Genomic DNA, 19533 nt, shown 5'->3' with positions numbered 1-19533 from the left:
GATGTCAGACAAAATCAGCAGGAGTCCTGCAGGGATGAACAAGGAGCTCCTGGCCAAACTCGAACACAAAAAGCAAATATGCAGAGGGTAGAAGAGAGGATGATTAACGTGGGAAGCATGCAGAGGCATCATCTGAGCATCCAGGGATGATGCCAGGAAAGCTAAAGCTCAAATGGAATTGAGTCTGGCTTGGGATGTTAAAGACAACAAGAAGGGCTTCTCTAAGTGCATCGGCGGCAGAAGGAAGACAAGCGAAAATGTGAGCCCGCTGCTGAAGGACACAGGGGACCCAGTGACACAGCGCAGGGAGAAGGCTGAGGTGCTGAACACCTTCTTTGCCTTAATATTTGCCAGCAAGACCAGCCTTCAGGAATCCCACAGCCCAGAGACAAGGGGAAGAGCTGGAGCAAGGAAGATTTACCCTCAGTGGAAGAGGATCAGGTCAAGGAATATAAAGCAAACCAGGCATTTCTAAGTCCATGGGCCCCAATGGGATGCAGACGCAAGTGCTGAAGGAGTTCTCAGATGTCACTGTGAGGCCACTCTTGATAATCTGTGATTGAACATGGCGAGCGGGAGAAATGCCAGTGGACTGGAGGCAAGCAGATGTTGCTCGTGTTCTTATGAAGGTCAAGAAGAAGGACCCAGGGACTACAGGCTGCTCAGCCTCACCTCGCTCCTGAAGGGAGCCACCATAAAGGCAACCAGGTTATTAAGGGAAAAATACTGACAGAGCAAAGATGTCTGCTTGCTTGGGAGCTGCTAGCCTGGGAACCCTGGGCATCCTTGAAGGGCATCTTTGAGAAGAACAGCTGAGATCCTGAGATGTCCTGAGGTACCCTCAAGAAGCACAAAACAAGAAACTGTGACAACAAACAGCACCCTGGAAAGGTAGAGGCAGCCCTCTGCCACTGGGAGACAGTTTGGGGGCTCCTTTTTGCTCTTCACAGCTGCTCCGGAGAGCCCTTTGCCTTTGCTTAAGAAGCTCAAAGCAACTCTTAACTCCCTGAAAAAATGCTGCACGACTGTGAGCAGCTCCCAGCCTCTTGTCAGAGACCCCAAGTCCATCTGGGCAGCACCCTGAGCCCCGGGAAGTCTGCAGCAGGGGGAAGAAGCGCAGACAGCCGGGTTGTCCATGTCTTCACTGCAGGATATCATGGTTGTGAGGCTGATCAGAGACACCCCTGCTGTGGGACCTTGTGAGGGAAAGGTCTGCACTGGGCAGTAATAACTTTTGACTTCTCTGGCATGAAATGGTTCACTATTTCCCTGTTTCCTGGGCTGGGGGTGCAGATGGGGTGTGGATTGTGGGAACCTAGGGAAAGGCACAACAGAGCCAAGAGAGATGCTCAGGCCCCTCACCCCAATCCTAAGCAGGGGCTGCTGTTCCCAACATGGTATAGAGTCTATGGAAAGGTTTAAAGAAGACGGTAGGAACGAGTCAGGACTGAACTGGTCCTCACAGCTCCAGCTCAGTTTTTGAAGGGTGATGGAGTAGAGACACTAGGGAGGCCACCCTGATTCTAGGCTTTTGTAGTGGGTTTATGTGGCAAGGTTTTGGTAGCAGGGGGCCATAGGGGTGGTTTCTGTAAGAAAGATCTAGAAGCTGCCCCATGTTTGGGAAGGGCCCCATTGTTTTCCAGAGCTGAGCCAATAAGCGATGTTGTTTTGCGCCTCTGTGAGAGCATATTTAAGACAGGGAAAAAACGCTGCGACACACAGCAGCCGGGAGAGTCAAGGGACTGAGAGAACAGCCTTGCAGGTGCCAAGGTCAGTGTAGAGGGAGGGGGAGAGGTGCTCCAGACTCCGGAGCAGAAGTCCCCTGCGGCCTGTGGTGAGGACCATGGTGAAGCAGGATGTCCCCCTGCAGCCCATGGAGTACCACGGTGGAGCAGGGTTCCATGCTGCCGCCTGTGGAAGACCCCTGCCGGAGCAGATTCCGGGCTGGACCTGTAGCCCGTGGAGAGGAGACCACGCAGGAGCAGGTGACCTGGCAGGAGCTGCTGCCTGTAGGGGAGCCAGGTTGGAGCAGTTTTCTCCTGAGGGATGGACCCCGTGGTACGGACCCATATCTGGAGCAGTTCTGGAAGAGCTGCTGCCTGTGGGAAGCCCACGCCGGATCAGTTCATCAAGTGCATCCCGTGGGTGGGACCCCACAGCACAGGGGACGAGAGTGACCGAGAAGGAGCGGCAGAGAAGAAGCGCTGTAGACTGACCATAACCCTCATTCCCCCGTTCCCTTGCGCAGCTCGGGGGGAGGAGGTGGAAGAGGGTGGATGGGGGAGAAGGTGCTTTTGGTTTCTTTTCTTTGTTTCTCACTTCTCGAGCTTGTTAGTAATGAGCAATAAATCTTACTATCTTCTTATGCTGAGTCTGTTTTGCCTGTTACAATAATTATTGCATGATTTTCTCGTCCTTATCTCAACCCTTGAGCCCTTTTCACATATTTTCTCCCCATTCCTCTTTGAGGAGGGGGAGTGAGAAAGCGGCTGTGGTGGAGCTCGGCTGCCCACTCGAACGGTACCACCACATAAAGGGGAGAAAATAATAAAAAATTGGATGGCTCTTTCCCCACCCACCAAAGCTGTAACCCCATCATAGAAGGCCACCAGATTTGTCAGGCACGATCTGCCCCGAGTGAAGCCATGTTGTCTGTCACCAACCACCCCCTTATTTCCTATGGCCCTTAGCAACAGCTTCTCAGGTATGACGGCCAGCAGGTGGTGAAGGCTCTGCAGCCCCACAAAGGGAGGAAGGCCGTGGGGGGAGCTTTGTTCCCCTTTAACAGGGAGGAGGACAACTCCTCCGTTGACACTCGTGTGTGCCCCCACACCTATACGACCTCATTTCCCCTCACCAGTTCCACTCCTATGTCCATTATACCCCCACTGTCACTCACATGTGCCCCCCAACATGCAGCCCCATGTCCTCCACCCTGAGCTGCTCCCCCCGCATCTCCCCCCACACTTTGCAGAATCACACAGTTGTAGGGGTTGGAAGGGACCTCGAGAGCTCATCGGGACCAACCCCCCTGCCAAAGCAGCTCCCTACAGCAGGCTGCCCACGTAGGCCTCCAGACGGGCCTTGAATATCTCCAGAGAAGGAGACCCCACAGCCTCCCTGGGCAGCCTGTCCCAGCGCTCCGGCACCCTCTCTGTGAAGAATTTCTTTCGCCTGTTGGTGCGGAACTGCCTGGGCTCCATTTTGTGGCCGTTGCCTCTTGTCCTGTCCCCACAGGCCTCTGAGAAGAGGTTGGCCAAATCCCTGTCTCCCACGCTTCACATATTTAAGCACATTGATGAGATCCCCCCTCAGTCTTCTCTTCCCAAGGCTGAACAGCCCCAGGTCTCTCAGCCTCTCCTCCTAGGGAAGATGCTCCAGGCCCCGTATCACCTTCGTGGGCTCCGCTGGACCCTTCCCAGGAGATCCCGGTCTCTTTTGTACCGGGGAGCCCAGAGCTGGACCCAGGACTCACGAACTGCATTCAGTCCTCAGCACGGGATACACTACAGTTCTCCCTGACTGTGTGCTCCAGGTGCCCCCAGCCCCATGTGTCCCCTTAGCTCTGTGTTGTTCCCCCCCAGCACCCCCCACATCATGCCCCCAGCACAGAACCTTCCAGAGCGGCCCTGCACACCCAGCCCTGCCCTGCCTCAGCTCTTCCTTGCACCTCAGGGTGATGAAGGCTCTGCACCCCCACGAAGGGAGGAAGGCTTGTAGCTCCCGGGCCTTCCTCTTTCCCTTTTTCAAAATTGGGGCTAGATTTTCCCTCCTGCAGTCAGTGGGAACTCCTTAAACGCACTTCCACAACTTCTCAGGTATGAGGGACAGTGGCTTAGCAAGTCCACCGGTTCCCTCAGGACCAGTGGATGTACGTTGAAGACATCATCGTGTGGGGCAACCCAGGAGAGGATGCTTTTGAGAAAGGGGAGAAAATAATAAAAAATTGGATGGCTGCTTTTTTCACGTTAAACACAGTAAGGTGAAAGGATGTGCACTGGAAATGCATTTATTTAGGAATAAATTGGCAAGATGGAGGTCATCAGCTCCCTACGGATGTGGTCAGTAAAAGAGCAGCTATGCCCATGCCTGAGGCCTCGCCGACAGATTCTCGTTGTGCACCTGCGCGGGGGCTCCGTCTGCACTGGTTCCCAAGCCCTCACCTCCCCCCTCTGCACCCCTTGTGCTGAGGCTGTTGGGGCGTATTTGGGGCTAGCACATGCCATATAAGGGCATATGACGTCATCCCTCCTTTATGACGTCACAGCCAGACACAGTATATAAGGCGGCTGTGGTGGAGCTCGGCTGCCCACTCGAGTGGAACCACGACAGCTTTGAGAAGGCAGAGCTGGGAACTAACCCACAGGATCTCTCCTTTCTGGGCAGCCCCTCTGAGGTCATCAGGGACGCCACTTTACGATTAGAGCTGTTGCTTCTTGTGATGTCACAGCTGGCTGTCCTGTATTAAACCCTGCACTGACGAGGTGTGCAGCGGCGCCAACCAGAGAGGCTTCCAGAACCAGCCGGAGCCCAGAAAGGATCTTCTTGGGTCTTGGGAGGGGAGCAGACTTTTCCATATGCCTGGCCAGTGTGCTGGTGCTGCGGAGATGCCAGCCAGGCTGGGCAGGTAGGTGCAGGAGAGCCCAGAAAGCTGGGAGGGGAAAGTGAGAAGCCCTGCATGCTGCCTGGATTCCTTCAGCCAGGAAACCCAGCAACCCTCTCTCATAGGCACACCCTGCTCCTTCTCTGGGGAGAGATGAATGGGGCCAGGCTGCTTTCCCCCTGTCACGCCAGAGTTCTTAAGCCACCTTTGCATACCGTGGGTGGTGTGCCACTAGCCAGATCTTTCCAAAGGCCCGCGGGCCCTCGGGAGTTCAGCTGTATTGAGCAGAGGAATCTGGTGACAAGCTAGCTCCTCAACAGATGCCTGGAAAATGTGTGTCCCAAAAGTGGGCTGTGATAACCACAGTCTTCCCTCTCCTTTAGAAAAAGCGTCACTCAGAAGAAAGGCAGGAGGATTCTCAAGCTCCTTTTTCTTCTGCTTCCAGTCCTTTTTGGTGAGTATTCCTTGACCAAAAATCATCTTTGCAGAGCTAGGGAGAGAGACTGTCCTTGTACACCATTGACAAGCCCATTTCTGTGATGCAGTGAATGCCACCGATGTCCTTTACAGGCAGGCTCCTGCCTGCCTAAGGCTTTGTATGGCTGCTGGCAGTGACAGGCTTGCAGCCAGTAAAATTCTCTAAGTATAGCTTTATAGCTTTGCTTTTTGACCCTGTGAGTAGAATCAACCGTGGTCTCTGTGCATGTTCTCCAGGCACTAGACCACACCACTGGTCTTGTTGGAGCAGGGCTCCTCCATTTTCTAAATGTCTGGGCCTGGTGTATGACCAGGAGGTTGGGGTGGAAGCCTCTGTCTGCAGTTGCAGCTGTCCCAGCCAAACCCCTCCGTGGGTGTGAAAGAAGAAAATGGGGCTACAGGGATCATTAGCAGTCTAAGAAAATAACTCTCTCTTGATGATGTGACCCACAGCTGGTGACTACTGCTGGACACGGTGGGGAAAAGAAGCGTTGCAAGTAAGTCTTGGTGTGGGAAAACCAATGCCTGCAAAGGCCACAGCTCTGCCCTGCTGTGTCCATGTGGAAAATGAGGAGTTTGGTCAAAGGCTCATCACTGCTGAGACAGAGAGTGGGTGGTGGGCAATTGTGTTGGTCAGTCCATCTCGGCACCTGGATGGGCTTCAATGTGCAGACGGATCTTCCCAAGTGACCTGTGCAGGGACAGGATGAAGAGAGGAGCACTTTGGCAGAAGAGGCGTTTGCTCCCTCTGTACTGCTGGGAGAGGCTGGGTGGGATAGGAAAGCAAATGGAAATGCAGACGGTGCTCTGCTGAGCATGGCTAGTTAAAGAGCCCGACTATTGGGTTGGGATGTCTCCAAACTGCCTCGAAGCAGGGGAAAATTTTGCCAGCTGTTACTGGGGCATTCTCCTTTGGGAAGCCCTGGCAGTGCTCCTCGTGCTTTCTCCAGTGGAGTGTCTTTATCTTCCAGGCAACGTTAGCGGTGCCCGAAGCAGAGCACAAGTCTACCGGGTAAGAGCGCTTTCTTGACATCGAAGTTTTCCCGGGGATTTGGCTCAGCCAGCTGTGTGCTATTTTTGCACTCCCTTGCCTTGTTTTCAGGGCTCCCGACCTTTACCTAGGGTAGTGGAAAGGAGCCTTTTGTAAACCAGAGTAAGGGAAAAGGGGCTGAGGGGGTTGGGGAAGGGGGGAGGTAGAAGGCCCATGGGAACCCTTTCCTCCGATGGGCTGCTGCTGCACAAGATCTGCTTTCACTTTGCTTCCAGGACCTCACTGGTTTGGCGTGACCAGAAGAGGCAGGAGCTCCAGGAGAAGGAAGCCCATGTGTCTGCTACAATGGAACAGTTTGTGCAGGCAGTGAGCAAGGTTCTGGAAGATAATCGCATCCAAGGGGAGAAGAGAGAGGTAAAGGTGCTGGGGGCGAGCCAGAGAGCTCAGTGCCCTCGGAGGGGTTCCTCCTGCTGGTTCCTCTTGGCCCTTTTCGGTGGTAGCTCTGTCCTTGTGCTGCCTGCCCCACACCTGACTGCCAGGGCTCAGTTTTGCTTGCACTCTGAGCAGCACTGTGAACTTCTCCCTGGGCTGGGTGTCCAGCCAGGCACCTGCTGGGCTTGGCTCAGCTTTGGAGGCCCTTCCTAGAAACTTGCAGGTCAGTCCCATCCTCCGGCCCAGCTGGAAGGGGGCCTCTGCATGCAGCAGCTGGCTCAGGGCATGACTCCATCTCCAGGCTGCTCTGGAGAGTACACAGGGTGGGGAACATGGCTCTCAGGCAGAACCTGAAGGCGGTCTGTGCTTTGGCTCTGGACACTGGTGGCCTTTTCCAGGCTTCACGTGGTTCATCTGGGAATGCTCACAGTCTGGCACCTTTTCTGACAGGTCTTGCCTTGGGTTTTCTGACACGGAGCCCTTCCTTAGCTCTCTGCTAGGAGTCTGCTCATGCAGAACTGCTGTGTGTTTGTGCTCACTGCTGTATCTCCATTCCTTTTTTTTTTATTATTATTTTTCCCCAGAACATTCTGCACTTCACAACGAACGCATTTGAAAAGGCGCTTAAAATCTACACCTGGATGCCTGACTGGGCCCTGAAATCCTTAGGTATGTAGACAGAGTTCAGCTTGTGTCTGACTCTCCCCAAAGCAACAAGCTCTGCATTCAGCGTGAGAAACACATCATAATTCACTGCTTCTGCTAATCTCCTGCCTGTCCTGGTGAACTTCTTCCCATATTCATTTCAGGTGCCACAATTGATGTGCAGAGGACTTCCAAGAGTTATGGCGGGAAAGACGCAAAGAAGTGGTGGATTTTTCCACTCTTTTCTTTTGCAAAACATCCAGAGACCATATTGCAGGTATTGTAAGAGAAATTGTGACAGCTGGTTTACTTTCTTGCTTTCTGGTTGGGAGACCATGCGTTTCTAGTGTGGGTGGGAGTTCTGTGAGTGTGCTGAGCCATGGAAGCTGCAAGAGATGTTTTCTGGGCCCCCAGCACTGATCTGGTCAACCAAATCAGCCCGAAGAATGCCTGAAATGGTCCTCACAGGTCCAGCTCAGTTTTTGAAGGTTGATGGAGTGACATACATGTACATTAGGAACACCACCCTGCCTCTGCCTTTCAGAAAGCCTCTCAGGCCTCTGCCTTTGAGAAAGCAGAACTGGATTGCGAAAGGCAATTGAGCCTAGGCACTCTCAAAACTTGTGCATCTTCACCTTCTGTTCATAGCCTAGCGTTTACCTGTGAGCTGAATTGCGACCTATAGAGAAGGCAAGGTCTGTGGCTCCTTGCTGAACAGCCAGATCTGTTGGCCCTCTGACTGCCTTGCCACTGACGGTCACTGGCTTTCTCGTTGCAGCCCAGTATCTCCCCAGGCGACTGCTGGGCCTTCCAAGGATCTCAGGGACACGTCGTCATTCGGTTGCCGGTGAAAATCTGGCCAGCAGCTTTTACCATCTGGCATATCTCCAGGACAGTCTCTCCTTCCGGAGAAGTCAGCAGCGCCCCCAGAGAGTTTGCTGTCTCTGTAAGTCTCTGCCTGGCACTTCTTTTTGGGAGGCCCTGGCCGCAAGGAAAAGCAGCGCCAGAAAGCGTGGTGTGTTCCCTCAGGTATCTGAGGATTGGTTGCTGCAGAGCACCGCATCCTATCGAGGGGCACTGGAGACACTTGAGCATTGTTAGACACGCCTGGAACCTTCTTCTGTGGTTCACAGACAAGGATCTGGGAGCAATTGCTCCAAGTGCCCTGACTTGGGTTCACTCTCACTTGCACTAGAATACTGCTAGAGCCAAGGAAGGTGGGAAAGGGTTCCCAGCTTTGGCCTCAGCATATTCTTTTTCTGATGGCCTGCTTGAGACTGACCTGCCCCCATCATCTCTTGTCTTTGAGGGAGTGGATGAGGACAAAACGGAAACGTTCCTTGGGCTATTCGCCTACAGCGTGGATGGAATGATTGCTCAGACCTTCCATGTGCAGGTATGGCAAGTGCGTGTGGGCAGGATGGCAGGGAGGAAGGACGGGTTGTCTGCTAGTCTCTGGAAGAGAGGGTTCAGATGATCACCCAAGCCACCCTCTGCTCTCCCATGTGGCTGCCTCCTGCTGGCAGGATGAGGTGCTTAGCCCACCTTTGGAAGTGCTTTCCTTTTCTTTCTGGTAAAGCAGAAAAAGCAGCAGTGGGAAGGGGCTCTGGAAGGGAATTAGTCCCCTTTAGGGCGAGGAGGAAGAACTGGGGGTGGGAGGGGAGATTGCAGACATCTGTCTCCATCAGCAAGACTGTCCCAGTGTCCCAAGGCAGCATAGGCAGCAGAGCAACTTGGGTTTCCATAGCTCCCCTCAGCAAGCCTCTGAGGCCAGGGCTTTGCTGTCTAGGCACAGAGGGTGCCTCTATGGCCCTGGTGAGAAAGGGCCTTCTGATTTCCCTTGCTTCCTCCTCTGTCGGGGCTGCCATTTGGTCTGCAGCAAGGGGAGTGCTGGCAAAGAGAGCTACATGGTTGTGCTGCAGTTCTTCCCACATGAGTAATGATGCTTCCCCTTGTTTTCTTTACAGAAGGAGCCTCCCAAAACGTTCCGCCATATCAGATTGGAGGTGCGAAGCAACTGGGGAAACCCAGAATACACCTGCATCTATCGAGTGCAGGTTCATGGGCAGATAGAAAAGCCACAAGAATTTCTTAAACACGAATAATAACGTTAGAAAGATGTGGCAGCTCAGTTTCATGTGTTTCAGCCAACCCTGAGGGTGGTCCCTGAAGCAGTGCACTGGGTTTACGTGACAAGGCGTTGGTAGCCGGAGGGGGCTGCAGGGGTGTTCTGAGTTTTAAATTCGGTGTCGCTGCCATTCTGCAGCCACCCCCTGACAGTATAAAAGCAGTCCCTAGGGAGGGCCATGACCCAGGAATGCTGCAAACAGGACGCCCAAATGGGATAGGCTTGGCAGTTAGCACAGGCAGTTTGCGTGGGGCTGAGAGGAGCATGGGGAGTATCCTCTCCTCCCTTTCCCACCTCCCTTTCTCTTCCTCCCCTCTCCTCTGGGAACTCTGCCTCTTACAACTTAGAATTTTAGCAAGGAAGCTACCACAGGGAGTTCTAACGAGCCTGCTAGTTTGCCATGGTTGGACCCCAGCAGAAGGCTGTTGTCAAGAAAAATGAATGGAGACCCAGACAGAGGTCCCACGCAAACATGTGAGTGCCCAGGGCTCGGGCTGCAGCGAGTGCCAGAGCCTGGCCCCTGCAGTGCAGGGCAGCAGATGCGACCAGGTGAATGATTTACTCAGCCTTGTGGCTGACCTGAAGGAAGAGGTGGGGAGGCTGAGGAGCGTTAGGGAGAGTGAGACAGAGATAGATTGGTGGAGCCCGTCCCTAGCAGCCCTGAGGCTTAGGCAGCCAGCAGAGGCTCCGTGAGAAGCACATCACCCCCTACTGCCTTGTGAGCAGCTAATAGGAGGGGACCAGCAGGCAGACAGAGCTCCTGCCACAGGGAACCCCCTCTCTTTCCTTCCCTTCTCCTCATCTCCCCCGTAACACCATCATAGAAGACAGCCTCTTCTCAGAGGCCTGTGGGGACAGGACAAGAGGCAACGGCCACAAAATGGAGCCCAGGCAGTTCCGCACCAACGGGCGGAAGAAATTCTTCCCAGAGAGGTCTCTTGCGTCAGCCGCGTCCAATGGGCGCCCGCGGCGGCCGGAGGGGCGGGAAGAGCGAGCCAATGGGAGAGGGAGAAGGGGGCGCGCGGCCCACCCGCCCGGCGGTCACGCGCCCCGCGGTGGGTCACGTGGGGGGGGGATGCAACGGCTGGAAACAGGGCGCGCTCTGCCCCGCCCCGCCTTAAAGGGCCTCAGCGAGGCCGTGCGCATGCGCAGAGGCGCTGCTCCGCCTCTGATGGGGCCGGGGTTTTGCTTAATCGCGTTAATGATTTATAAATAAAGCTATCGTTTTTAGGGAAGCCAGGAAGGGGAGGACTCTTAATCTCGTTTAAATGGATGTTGCTGAGTGTCTTTGCTTAGTACCGTGCAAATGAGGAGCCTCGGGGCCCCTCGCAGAGGGTGTTTCCTGGCAAAAATGGGGAATCTGCCTCAAAAACAAAAAAAAAAACCTGTCTGAAAAGACCGACTGTGTGGGTCGGACAAGAGCCAAGGAGCAGCTGAGTCTGTACAAAGGCAGGGGGTGATGACGAGGAGTCGTCACCCTTCATCCCCACGGCCCCCAGCAGCAGGCACTGCGCAGGCAATTGGGAGGAGTTTATGCAAAGGACTCCTTGGAGCTCATTTTAATACAAAGCGGGGACTGGTTATGCATATGTGTGTTATAAGTTGCCCCCTTAATTAATTTTCAGAGAGCACTGCATTAATAATAGAAAGGAATTTATTGAGAAAGCAACAGCAAGCAAAACAGCGCTGGGCGGCCAGGGAGTCTCGGCTCCGCCAACGGCGCGCACCTCACCCCCGCCAGGGTCCCTTCTTATAGCTTGGTAATTCCGGGATTACGCAGCACATCCTGGGATATTCTGCGACTGCGCGCACTGTTGCTAGGGGGTCGTCTCTGTCCCTCTGGTGGTCGTGAAGATGAAGGCCGTAGTCTTCCTCAGCGTTGTGGTTCAACTTCTTTTTTTATTTGGTCATGTTGGCCCAGCGTGAGACAGGAAGGCAGGATGTTGATACACTAGGTTAGCAACTTACCAGGAGATGGTTCCATGAGCTTTGCAGCAGTGTCTTTGAACAAAAGAGGCAACTGAGATGCAGAAGGAGAGAAGGGGAGGGGGTTCTCTTTTTGTTACATTAAGCAAAAGAATTTTCATAGTGTCTAGCCAAGTATTATACATCTTACTTGCAACAGCTTTTGCAACTCCTGCTCCTCAAACGGAACTCCTTGTTTTATAATACAAAAGGCAATGAACAAACATTTATTGTGTATTACAATCCCTCCTTTTTCTTTAAGTTACTCATTTTGTTCATTGAATCTCTGCAATGCCTGGCTACTAAGAACTAATGTTTCCTTGATTCCTTTGTTGGTACTTATTGGCTCGTATTTGGCATGTATGAGCATTAGACGTGCCGCTTCTAAACATCCCTTTACAATCGCAATCAATTTATTAAAAATACATGGTCCAAAAGTTTGTGCTATTATTAAAAACAACAAAGGTCCTGCTATGGTTGATAATAAAGTAGTAAGCCAAGGTGAATAATTAAACCAAGATTCGTAAAAGCTCTGATTTTGTTTAACCAATGAGGCTACCCTGGTCCCCACTCCAGCTCCTCCCAGGATTATTAGGGTGGCCAAAGTTAGAGCCGTGAATGGTTCCCGTCTTTCCAGATGATAACTTGCCACTGTGTGCTGGGTATACATACAATCCTCAGGGTGGTATAGAATCCTTGGTATAATTATCACCTGTATACAAAAATCAGGAGACGCATTGAAGAGTTTTAGTGATAGACAAGGAGTTACGCCCACTGACAAACAAACCCACCTAGCGTTGTTGGCTGGGATTAGCCACTCGGTTGATTGTTTTCCATTCTCCATGATATTATGTTGCGAAGCACGGACGAAAGCACGACAGACACCAGCAGAGTCAGATCATGCTTCACCATTTTATTGCCCGAATAGTCCAACTTTTATAGTGAATTTTACAGGGGTGGACAGTGTTTCACACAAGATTATTGGTCAAAAGCACTCAGACAAACCGTTAAGAAAATAACACCACCTGCAAGAAAAGAACCCCCCTTTTGATTAGAAGTTAGGAAAACAACCCCCTTTGTGCTTTACGGCCATGTAGGCCTAGTCCTTGAGGCCAGCTGCTGATAACAATATTTTCTGAGTTCCTTAATTGGGTGATGTGGGAGTCATTGCCGTGGGAGCTTCTCACAGTTACTCTGGCAGCCTGGTTTGCTCAGCTACAGCAGGCCCTGAGATTTCTAAGGCCTACCCTGGTTGCTTAAAGCAAGCTTAGATCGAACAATTATGCCAATTCCCAACAATTCCCCCGTTTTCTTTTAGTACAGGCAGTACTTGGTTTTACAGTAGGTGTCAAATATACAATATAACACAACTATATAACTTAACCCTAATAATACTATAATTACTGTAAGCATTTAATGGTAACACAATCTAATAGAAAGTAACACAATTTAATAGTGACACACTTAAACCTAATCCCCCTTTGACTAATCCCAGTAACCATCTGTGCATTGTTTCAAACAAATCAGTGAACTATTGATTAAAAGGATTGATATCATATTGAATCTTTCTAATAAATCTTTTGATAATTTTTGCCGGCCTGCACTATGGTAACAATAACCTGTACTAAGGCTATATTCCAGAATCCTGCACTTTGGCAATGACAACCTGTATTATGGTTATATTCCGGAATCCTGCACTAAGGCAACAATAACCGGTACTAGGGCCATATTCCGGAATCCTGCACTATGGCAATAACCTGCACTATGGCAAACCTGCACTAAGGCAATAACCTGCACTGTGGCAAACCTGCACTATGGCAATAACCTGCACTATGGCAAAAGCGCGCTCTTATTCACATAGTACAATCACACATACAGAGCACAATCGCACACCCAGAGGCCTCTGGCACATCTCACTCTCAATCATACCACAAGAACATAATTTAGAATGATAAGCAAACAAACAAGTATTTTCTCTCATTGTGTTCCTCGTGAAATGACTTGCAACACTTTGTTTTAAAACCTTACTCTTACACAAATACTTTCAACACAAAATACCTGGACATTTAAGGATAACACACACAATTATTAACACTCCAGTTAGTATCCCTCCAGCAGCTGAAAACATACTGTTTGTCTGCAGCTTCAGGAGATCTTTGTCTGCTCCTGCGGTGAGCAGCTGAGAGTGGAGTCCCCTCCGAACAAAACGCTCAGGGTGCACCTAGGGGCGTCCACACCACAGCCGATCCCCACAGCCAAGCAGTTGTTACGTGCGGCTGCAGATGCCACTCCAGGCACTAAAATTGCCAATGCCGCTCTAGCTGCAACCCCACACAATTCAACATTATCATTGCAATCCGGTGCAAGCAATGCCCATTTATGTCTGGTGATCTCACGCAACTGTAACAAGCTAGGAGCAAATACAATGAGTTTATCTAAGTAACATGGACATCTGATAGCATTTGCAGCAATACCTTGCCAGGCCCTATCACCACAAATCAGAAAAGCATCAGGAGGTAAGGCCAAAGCTGTACAATTGTTCCAAACACTGTAGTTGTTACCGCTTGTCTCCATGCTATAAACCCCTAAACCCTGCTTAGCAGTGTCATTGTAATCACAGGTGTTATTTGTATTTCTGTACCCGTATGGCCCTTTCCAGGTTCCTGTAGCAGGATCCATCTGATAGCCATGGCTACATTCACATTTGTAGCCACCTTTCAGGTTGATACAGATTTGACTACAGCTACCAGGGTTTTGGCATTCATCAATGTCTCCACAGTTTCTCTTGTCTACAAACTCAAACCCAGCTGGACAGTCACATTCATTTATGATGCATTCCTTCAGGGGCTCATCACCCCAGTCCTTGCAGTCTCTCTGCTGGTTACACACTTTATTGATATCTATGCATTCTCCACTTCTGCACTTGAATTTGCCAGGTCCAGAGCACTGAATAACATTGTTACAGTTTGCTTCATCAGTGCCATCCAGACAGTCTCTCACACCACTGCACTGCCTACTCCCATGGACACAGTTCCCATCTTCACATCTGAACTGGTCTGGCCTGCAGGTCTGAGAAAGGCAGTTAATTTCATCACTTCCATCCTTGCAATCAGGATCTCTGTCACAGTCTTTTTCACCATCACCTTTCCAGGACACTGGGATACACTGGGTTGACTGAGGACCACAGCTGATTTCAGTTACCCGGCATGCTCTCATATGACACAGCTCAGCACTTTCGTCAGACCCATCTTCACAGTCCAGATCCCCATCACACTGCCGTCTGTTTGGCGCACACTGACCACTGTTGCACACAAAGTCAGATTCAGCACACATGTTCTTCACACAAGCACTCTCATCACTGCCATCTGAGCAGTCTTCACATTTTGTTCTAGCACCGTCGGCAGCAGTGCACAGGCCGGCGAGGGCGAGCAGCAGGCAGAGCGCCCCGCAGCGCGGCAGCGCCCGCCACCGCCCCACACCTGTGTCACTTATACTACTCCTATTACCCCTGCTGTTAGTGTCAGTGGCATCCTCCTGGTTCCGTTTCTGTCTTTGTCGCCCCTTACTCTCCCCCTTTTCTTTTTGCCACTGACCATTCACCACAAATGGATGAGACACATGATTACTAGTTAGGAAAGAGAGTGTAACGTCTGCTATACGGCTGCAGGCAGTGCCGGCTGCAACCTTAGAAGCTGTTTGTGAAACAGCCTGCCGGTGGTCATTTGGCAGGGTAATCTGCGTCTCTGCACTCCTGCCCCGCAATAGAGCTAATTCGTCATTAATAGTCTGTAGAATGTGGCAACCCCACGGAATGTTATCCAGAAACATAGTTATAACACCGATCTGGGGACGAATAGTCTTTTTTGCATTGCAAGGTAAACCTCTTAGAAAAGGAATGCTAGAGAGAAGCAGCACAGCCGCTGCTGCCTCCATGGTTACGTCAGACAGGCTGCAGGGTCCTGATGTCCGTCCCTCTGCTCTGTGCCGACTCGCCACACGGTGAGAGTCGACTACCGTTGTCCACTGACGCCTCTGGTCTCCCGTAGCAACTCCATCTCGGATGTCCCGCATCGCACCGCGATTATTTCAATGTCCCGCGTTTTCCGCGGCTCCTTTTCCCGCGTCCCTGCGCGGTTCCGTTTCCCGCGCTTCCCCGCGGATCTTTTCCCACGCTCCCCACGGTTTCCTTTCCCCGTGTCTTACCGTGAGTCCTTTGTACAGTGTTTGCGGCTCGGTGTCTGGTCAGGTGCAGCGCCGGTCCGATGTCCGCTCCGATGTCCACTCCGATGTCCCGCGCCGCTCCGATGTCTCAGTCTCGGCGCTGTGATGTCGCGGCGCCGCTGGTCCCCGGCGGCACTGGTCCCGGCGCCGCGCCGATGTCCCGGCGCCCGGCGCCGCTGGTCCCAACGCCGCTGGTCTCCTGCTCTACCTGCGTTCAGATGTGCCGGCGCCGCTGGTGTCCCGCTGCGCTGGTGTCCCGCTGCGCTGCGATGTTCGCCCCGGCGCCGCTGCGATGTCCGTGCTCGGCTGCGATGTCTGCTCCGGTGCTGCGATGTCCTGCTCCGGTGCGATGTCTGTCCCGCTGCGATGTCCTGTTCAGGCCCTGTTCAGGTCTCCCGCTGCGATGTCCTGTTCAGGTCCAGTTCAGGTCTCAGCCTGTTCGGGTGCCATTTGTTGCGAAGCACGGACGAAAGCACGACAGACACCAGCAGAGTCAGATCATGCTTCACCATTTTATTGCCCGAATAGTCCAACTTTTATAGTGAATTTTACAGGGGTGGACAGTGTTTCACACAAGATTATTGGTCAAAAGCACTCAGACAAACCGTTAAGAAAATAACACCACCTGCAAGAAAAGAACCCCCCTTTTGATTAGAAGTTAGGAAAACAACCCCCTTTGTGCTTTACGGCCATGTAGGCCTAGTCCTTGAGGCCAGCTGCTGATAACAATATTTTCTGAGTTCCTTAATTGGGTGATGTGGGAGTCATTGCCGTGGGAGCTTCTCACAGTTACTCTGGCAGCCTGGTTTGCTCAGCTACAGCAGGCCCTGAGATTTCTAAGGCCTACCCTGGTTGCTTAAAGCAAGCTTAGATCGAACAATTATGCCAATTCCCAACAATTCCCCCGTTTTCTTTTAGTACAGGCAGTACTTGGTTTTACAGTAGGTGTCAAATATACAATATAACACAACTATATAACTTAACCCTAATAATACTATAATTACTGTAAGCATTTAATGGTAACACAATCTAATAGAAAGTAACACAATTTAATAGTGACACACTTAAACCTAATCCCCCTTTGACTAATCCCAGTAACCATCTGTGCATTGTTTCAAACAAATCAGTGAACTATTGATTAAAAGGATTGATATCATATTGAATCTTTCTAATAAATCTTTTGATAATTTTTGCCGGCCTGCACTATGGTAACAATAACCTGTACTAAGGCTATATTCCAGAATCCTGCACTTTGGCAATGACAACCTGTATTATGGTTATATTCCGGAATCCTGCACTAAGGCAACAATAACCGGTACTAGGGCCATATTCCGGAATCCTGCACTATGGCAATAACCTGCACTATGGCAAACCTGCACTAAGGCAATAACCTGCACTGTGGCAAACCTGCACTATGGCAATAACCTGCACTATGGCAAAAGCGCGCTCTTATTCACATAGTACAATCACACATACAGAGCACAATCGCACACCCAGAGGCCTCTGGCACATCTCACTCTCAATCATACCACAAGAACATAATTTAGAATGATAAGCAAACAAACAAGTATTTTCTCTCATTGTGTTCCTCGTGAAATGACTTGCAACACTTTGTTTTAAAACCTTACTCTTACACAAATACTTTCAACACAAAATACCTGGACATTTAAGGATAACACACACAATTATTAACACTCCAGTTAGTATCCCTCCAGCAGCTGAAAACATACTGTTTGTCTGCAGCTTCAGGAGATCTTTGTCTGCTCCTGCGGTGAGCAGCTGAGAGTGGAGTCCCCTCCGAACAAAACGCTCAGGGTGCACCTAGGGGCGTCCACACCACAGCCGATCCCCACAGCCAAGCAGTTGTTACGTGCGGCTGCAGATGCCACTCCAGGCACTAAAATTGCCAATGCCGCTCTAGCTGCAACCCCACACAATTCAACATTATCATTGCAATCCGGTGCAAGCAATGCCCATTTATGTCTGGTGATCTCACGCAACTGTAACAAGCTAGGAGCAAATACAATGAGTTTATCTAAGTAACATGGACATCTGATAGCATTTGCAGCAATACCTTGCCAGGCCCTATCACCACAAATCAGAAAAGCATCAGGAGGTAAGGCCAAAGCTGTACAATTGTTCCAAACACTGTAGTTGTTACCGCTTGTCTCCATGCTATAAACCCCTAAACCCTGCTTAGCAGTGTCATTGTAATCACAGGTGTTATTTGTATTTCTGTACCCGTATGGCCCTTTCCAGGTTCCTGTAGCAGGATCCATCTGATAGCCATGGCTACATTCACATTTGTAGCCACCTTTCAGGTTGATACAGATTTGACTACAGCTACCAGGGTTTTGGCATTCATCAATGTCTCCACAGTTTCTCTTGTCTACAAACTCAAACCCAGCTGGACAGTCACATTCATTTATGATGCATTCCTTCAGGGGCTCATCACCCCAGTCCTTGCAGTCTCTCTGCTGGTTACACACTTTATTGATATCTATGCATTCTCCACTTCTGCACTTGAATTTGCCAGGTCCAGAGCACTGAATAACATTGTTACAGTTTGCTTCATCAGTGCCATCCAGACAGTCTCTCACACCACTGCACTGCCTACTCCCATGGACACAGTTCCCATCTTCACATCTGAAATGGTCTGGCCTGCAGGTCCGAGAAGGGCAGTTAATTTCATCACTTCCATCCTTGCAATCAGGATCTCCATCACATCACCACTTCTTGTGGATACATTCACCTGAGCCGCACTGCACCTCACTCGTAGAACACTTCACTGGAGGTGCAGGCTGGCGGCCACACTGCTCCAAAGATTCATCCGAGTGGTCGGAGCAGTCAGCATCATCAACACACACCCAGCTGATAGGGATGCAGGTAGAACTCTTGCACTGAAACTCACGAACACCACAGGTAGGAGGTGCACACTCCAGCTCATCGCTACCATCACTGCAGTCATCTTGAACATTGCAGACAAAGCTTTTGGAAATACATTGCCCACTACTGCATGTGAATTCTGCTGCACTACAAGTCACAATGCCACAATTCTCTTCATCTTCTCCACTGTCGCAGTCCTTTTCACCATCACATTTCCAGGACACTGGGATACACTGGGTTGACTGAGGACCACAGCTGATTTCATTTACCCGGCATGTTCTCATATGACACAGCTCAGCACTCTCATCAGACCCATTTTCACAGTCCGGATCCCCATCACACTGCCATCTATTTGGCACACACCGACCACTGTTGCACACAAAGTCAGATTCAGCACACGTCTTCTTCACACAAGCACTCTCATCACTGCCATCTAAGCAGTCTTCACATTTTGCTCTAGCACCGTCGGCAGCAGTGCACAGGCCGGCGAGGGTGAGCAGCAGGCAGAGTGCCCCGCAGCGCGGCAGCACCCACCGCCGCCCTGCACCTGTGTCACTTATACTGCTCCTATTACCCATGCTGTTAGTGTCAGTGGCATCCTCCTGGCACCGTTTCCGTCTTTGTCGCCCCTTACTCTCCCCCTTTTCTTTTTGCCACTGACCATTCACCACAAATGGATGAGACACATGATTACTAGTTAGGAAAGAGAGTGTAACGTCTGCTATACGGCTGCAGGCCGTGCCAGCTGCAACCCTAGAAGCTGTTTGTGAACGAGCCTGACTGACGGTGGTCATTTGGCGGTGTAATCTGCGTCTCTGCTCTCCTGCCCTGCAATAGAGCTAAATCGTCATTAATAGTCTGTAGAATGTGGCAACCCCACGGAATGTTATCCAGAAACATAGTTATAACACCGATCTGGGGACGAATAGTCTTTTTTGCATTGCAAGGTAAACCTCTTAGAAAAGGAATGCTAGAGAGAAGCAGCACAGCCGCTGCTGCCTCCATGGTTACGTCAGACAGGCTGCAGGGTCCTGATGTCCGTCCCTCTGCTCTGTGCCGACTCGCCACACGGTGAGAGTCGACTACCGTTGTCCACTGACGCCTCTGGTCTCCCGTAGCAACTCCATCTCGGATGTCCCGCATCGCACCGCGATTATTTCAATGTCCCGCGTTTTCCGCGGCTCC

At 51.2% G+C, this 19533-nt stretch overlaps 1 protein-coding gene and 1 pseudogene across 2 annotated transcripts; one reads left to right on the top strand and one right to left on the bottom strand.

Annotated features, from left to right (window-relative positions):
• Window positions 1-6284: 6284 nt before the first annotated feature.
• Window positions 6285-9253, top strand: LOC309891406 (sperm-associated antigen 4 protein-like; the record flags this gene model as incomplete). Its single annotated transcript, XM_082785772.1, has 6 exons — window positions 6285-6485; window positions 7088-7172; window positions 7313-7425; window positions 7927-8094; window positions 8458-8544; window positions 9116-9253. 6 exons carry the CDS (start codon window positions 6285-6287, stop codon window positions 9251-9253), a joined length of 792 nt encoding a protein of 263 aa, XP_082641898.1.
• A 7439-nt stretch (window positions 9254-16692) lies between these two features.
• Window positions 16693-18926, bottom strand: LOC309891405 (very low-density lipoprotein receptor-like; annotated as a pseudogene). Its single transcript has 2 exons — window positions 17459-18926; window positions 16693-16754 (listed from the first exon to the last, which is right to left on the bottom strand). The product of its transcript is annotated as a very low-density lipoprotein receptor-like (transcript).
• Window positions 18927-19533: the final 607 nt, after the last annotated feature.

Source organism: Aythya marila (genome assembly GCF_965140915.1).
Source record: "Aythya marila genome assembly, contig: HAP1_HAP1_SCAFFOLD_174, whole genome shotgun sequence".
NCBI lineage: Eukaryota > Metazoa > Chordata > Aves > Anseriformes > Anatidae > Aythya > Aythya marila.
The sequence above is the reverse complement of the archived record's forward strand: the minus strand, read 5'-3'. Positions and strand labels throughout refer to the sequence as shown.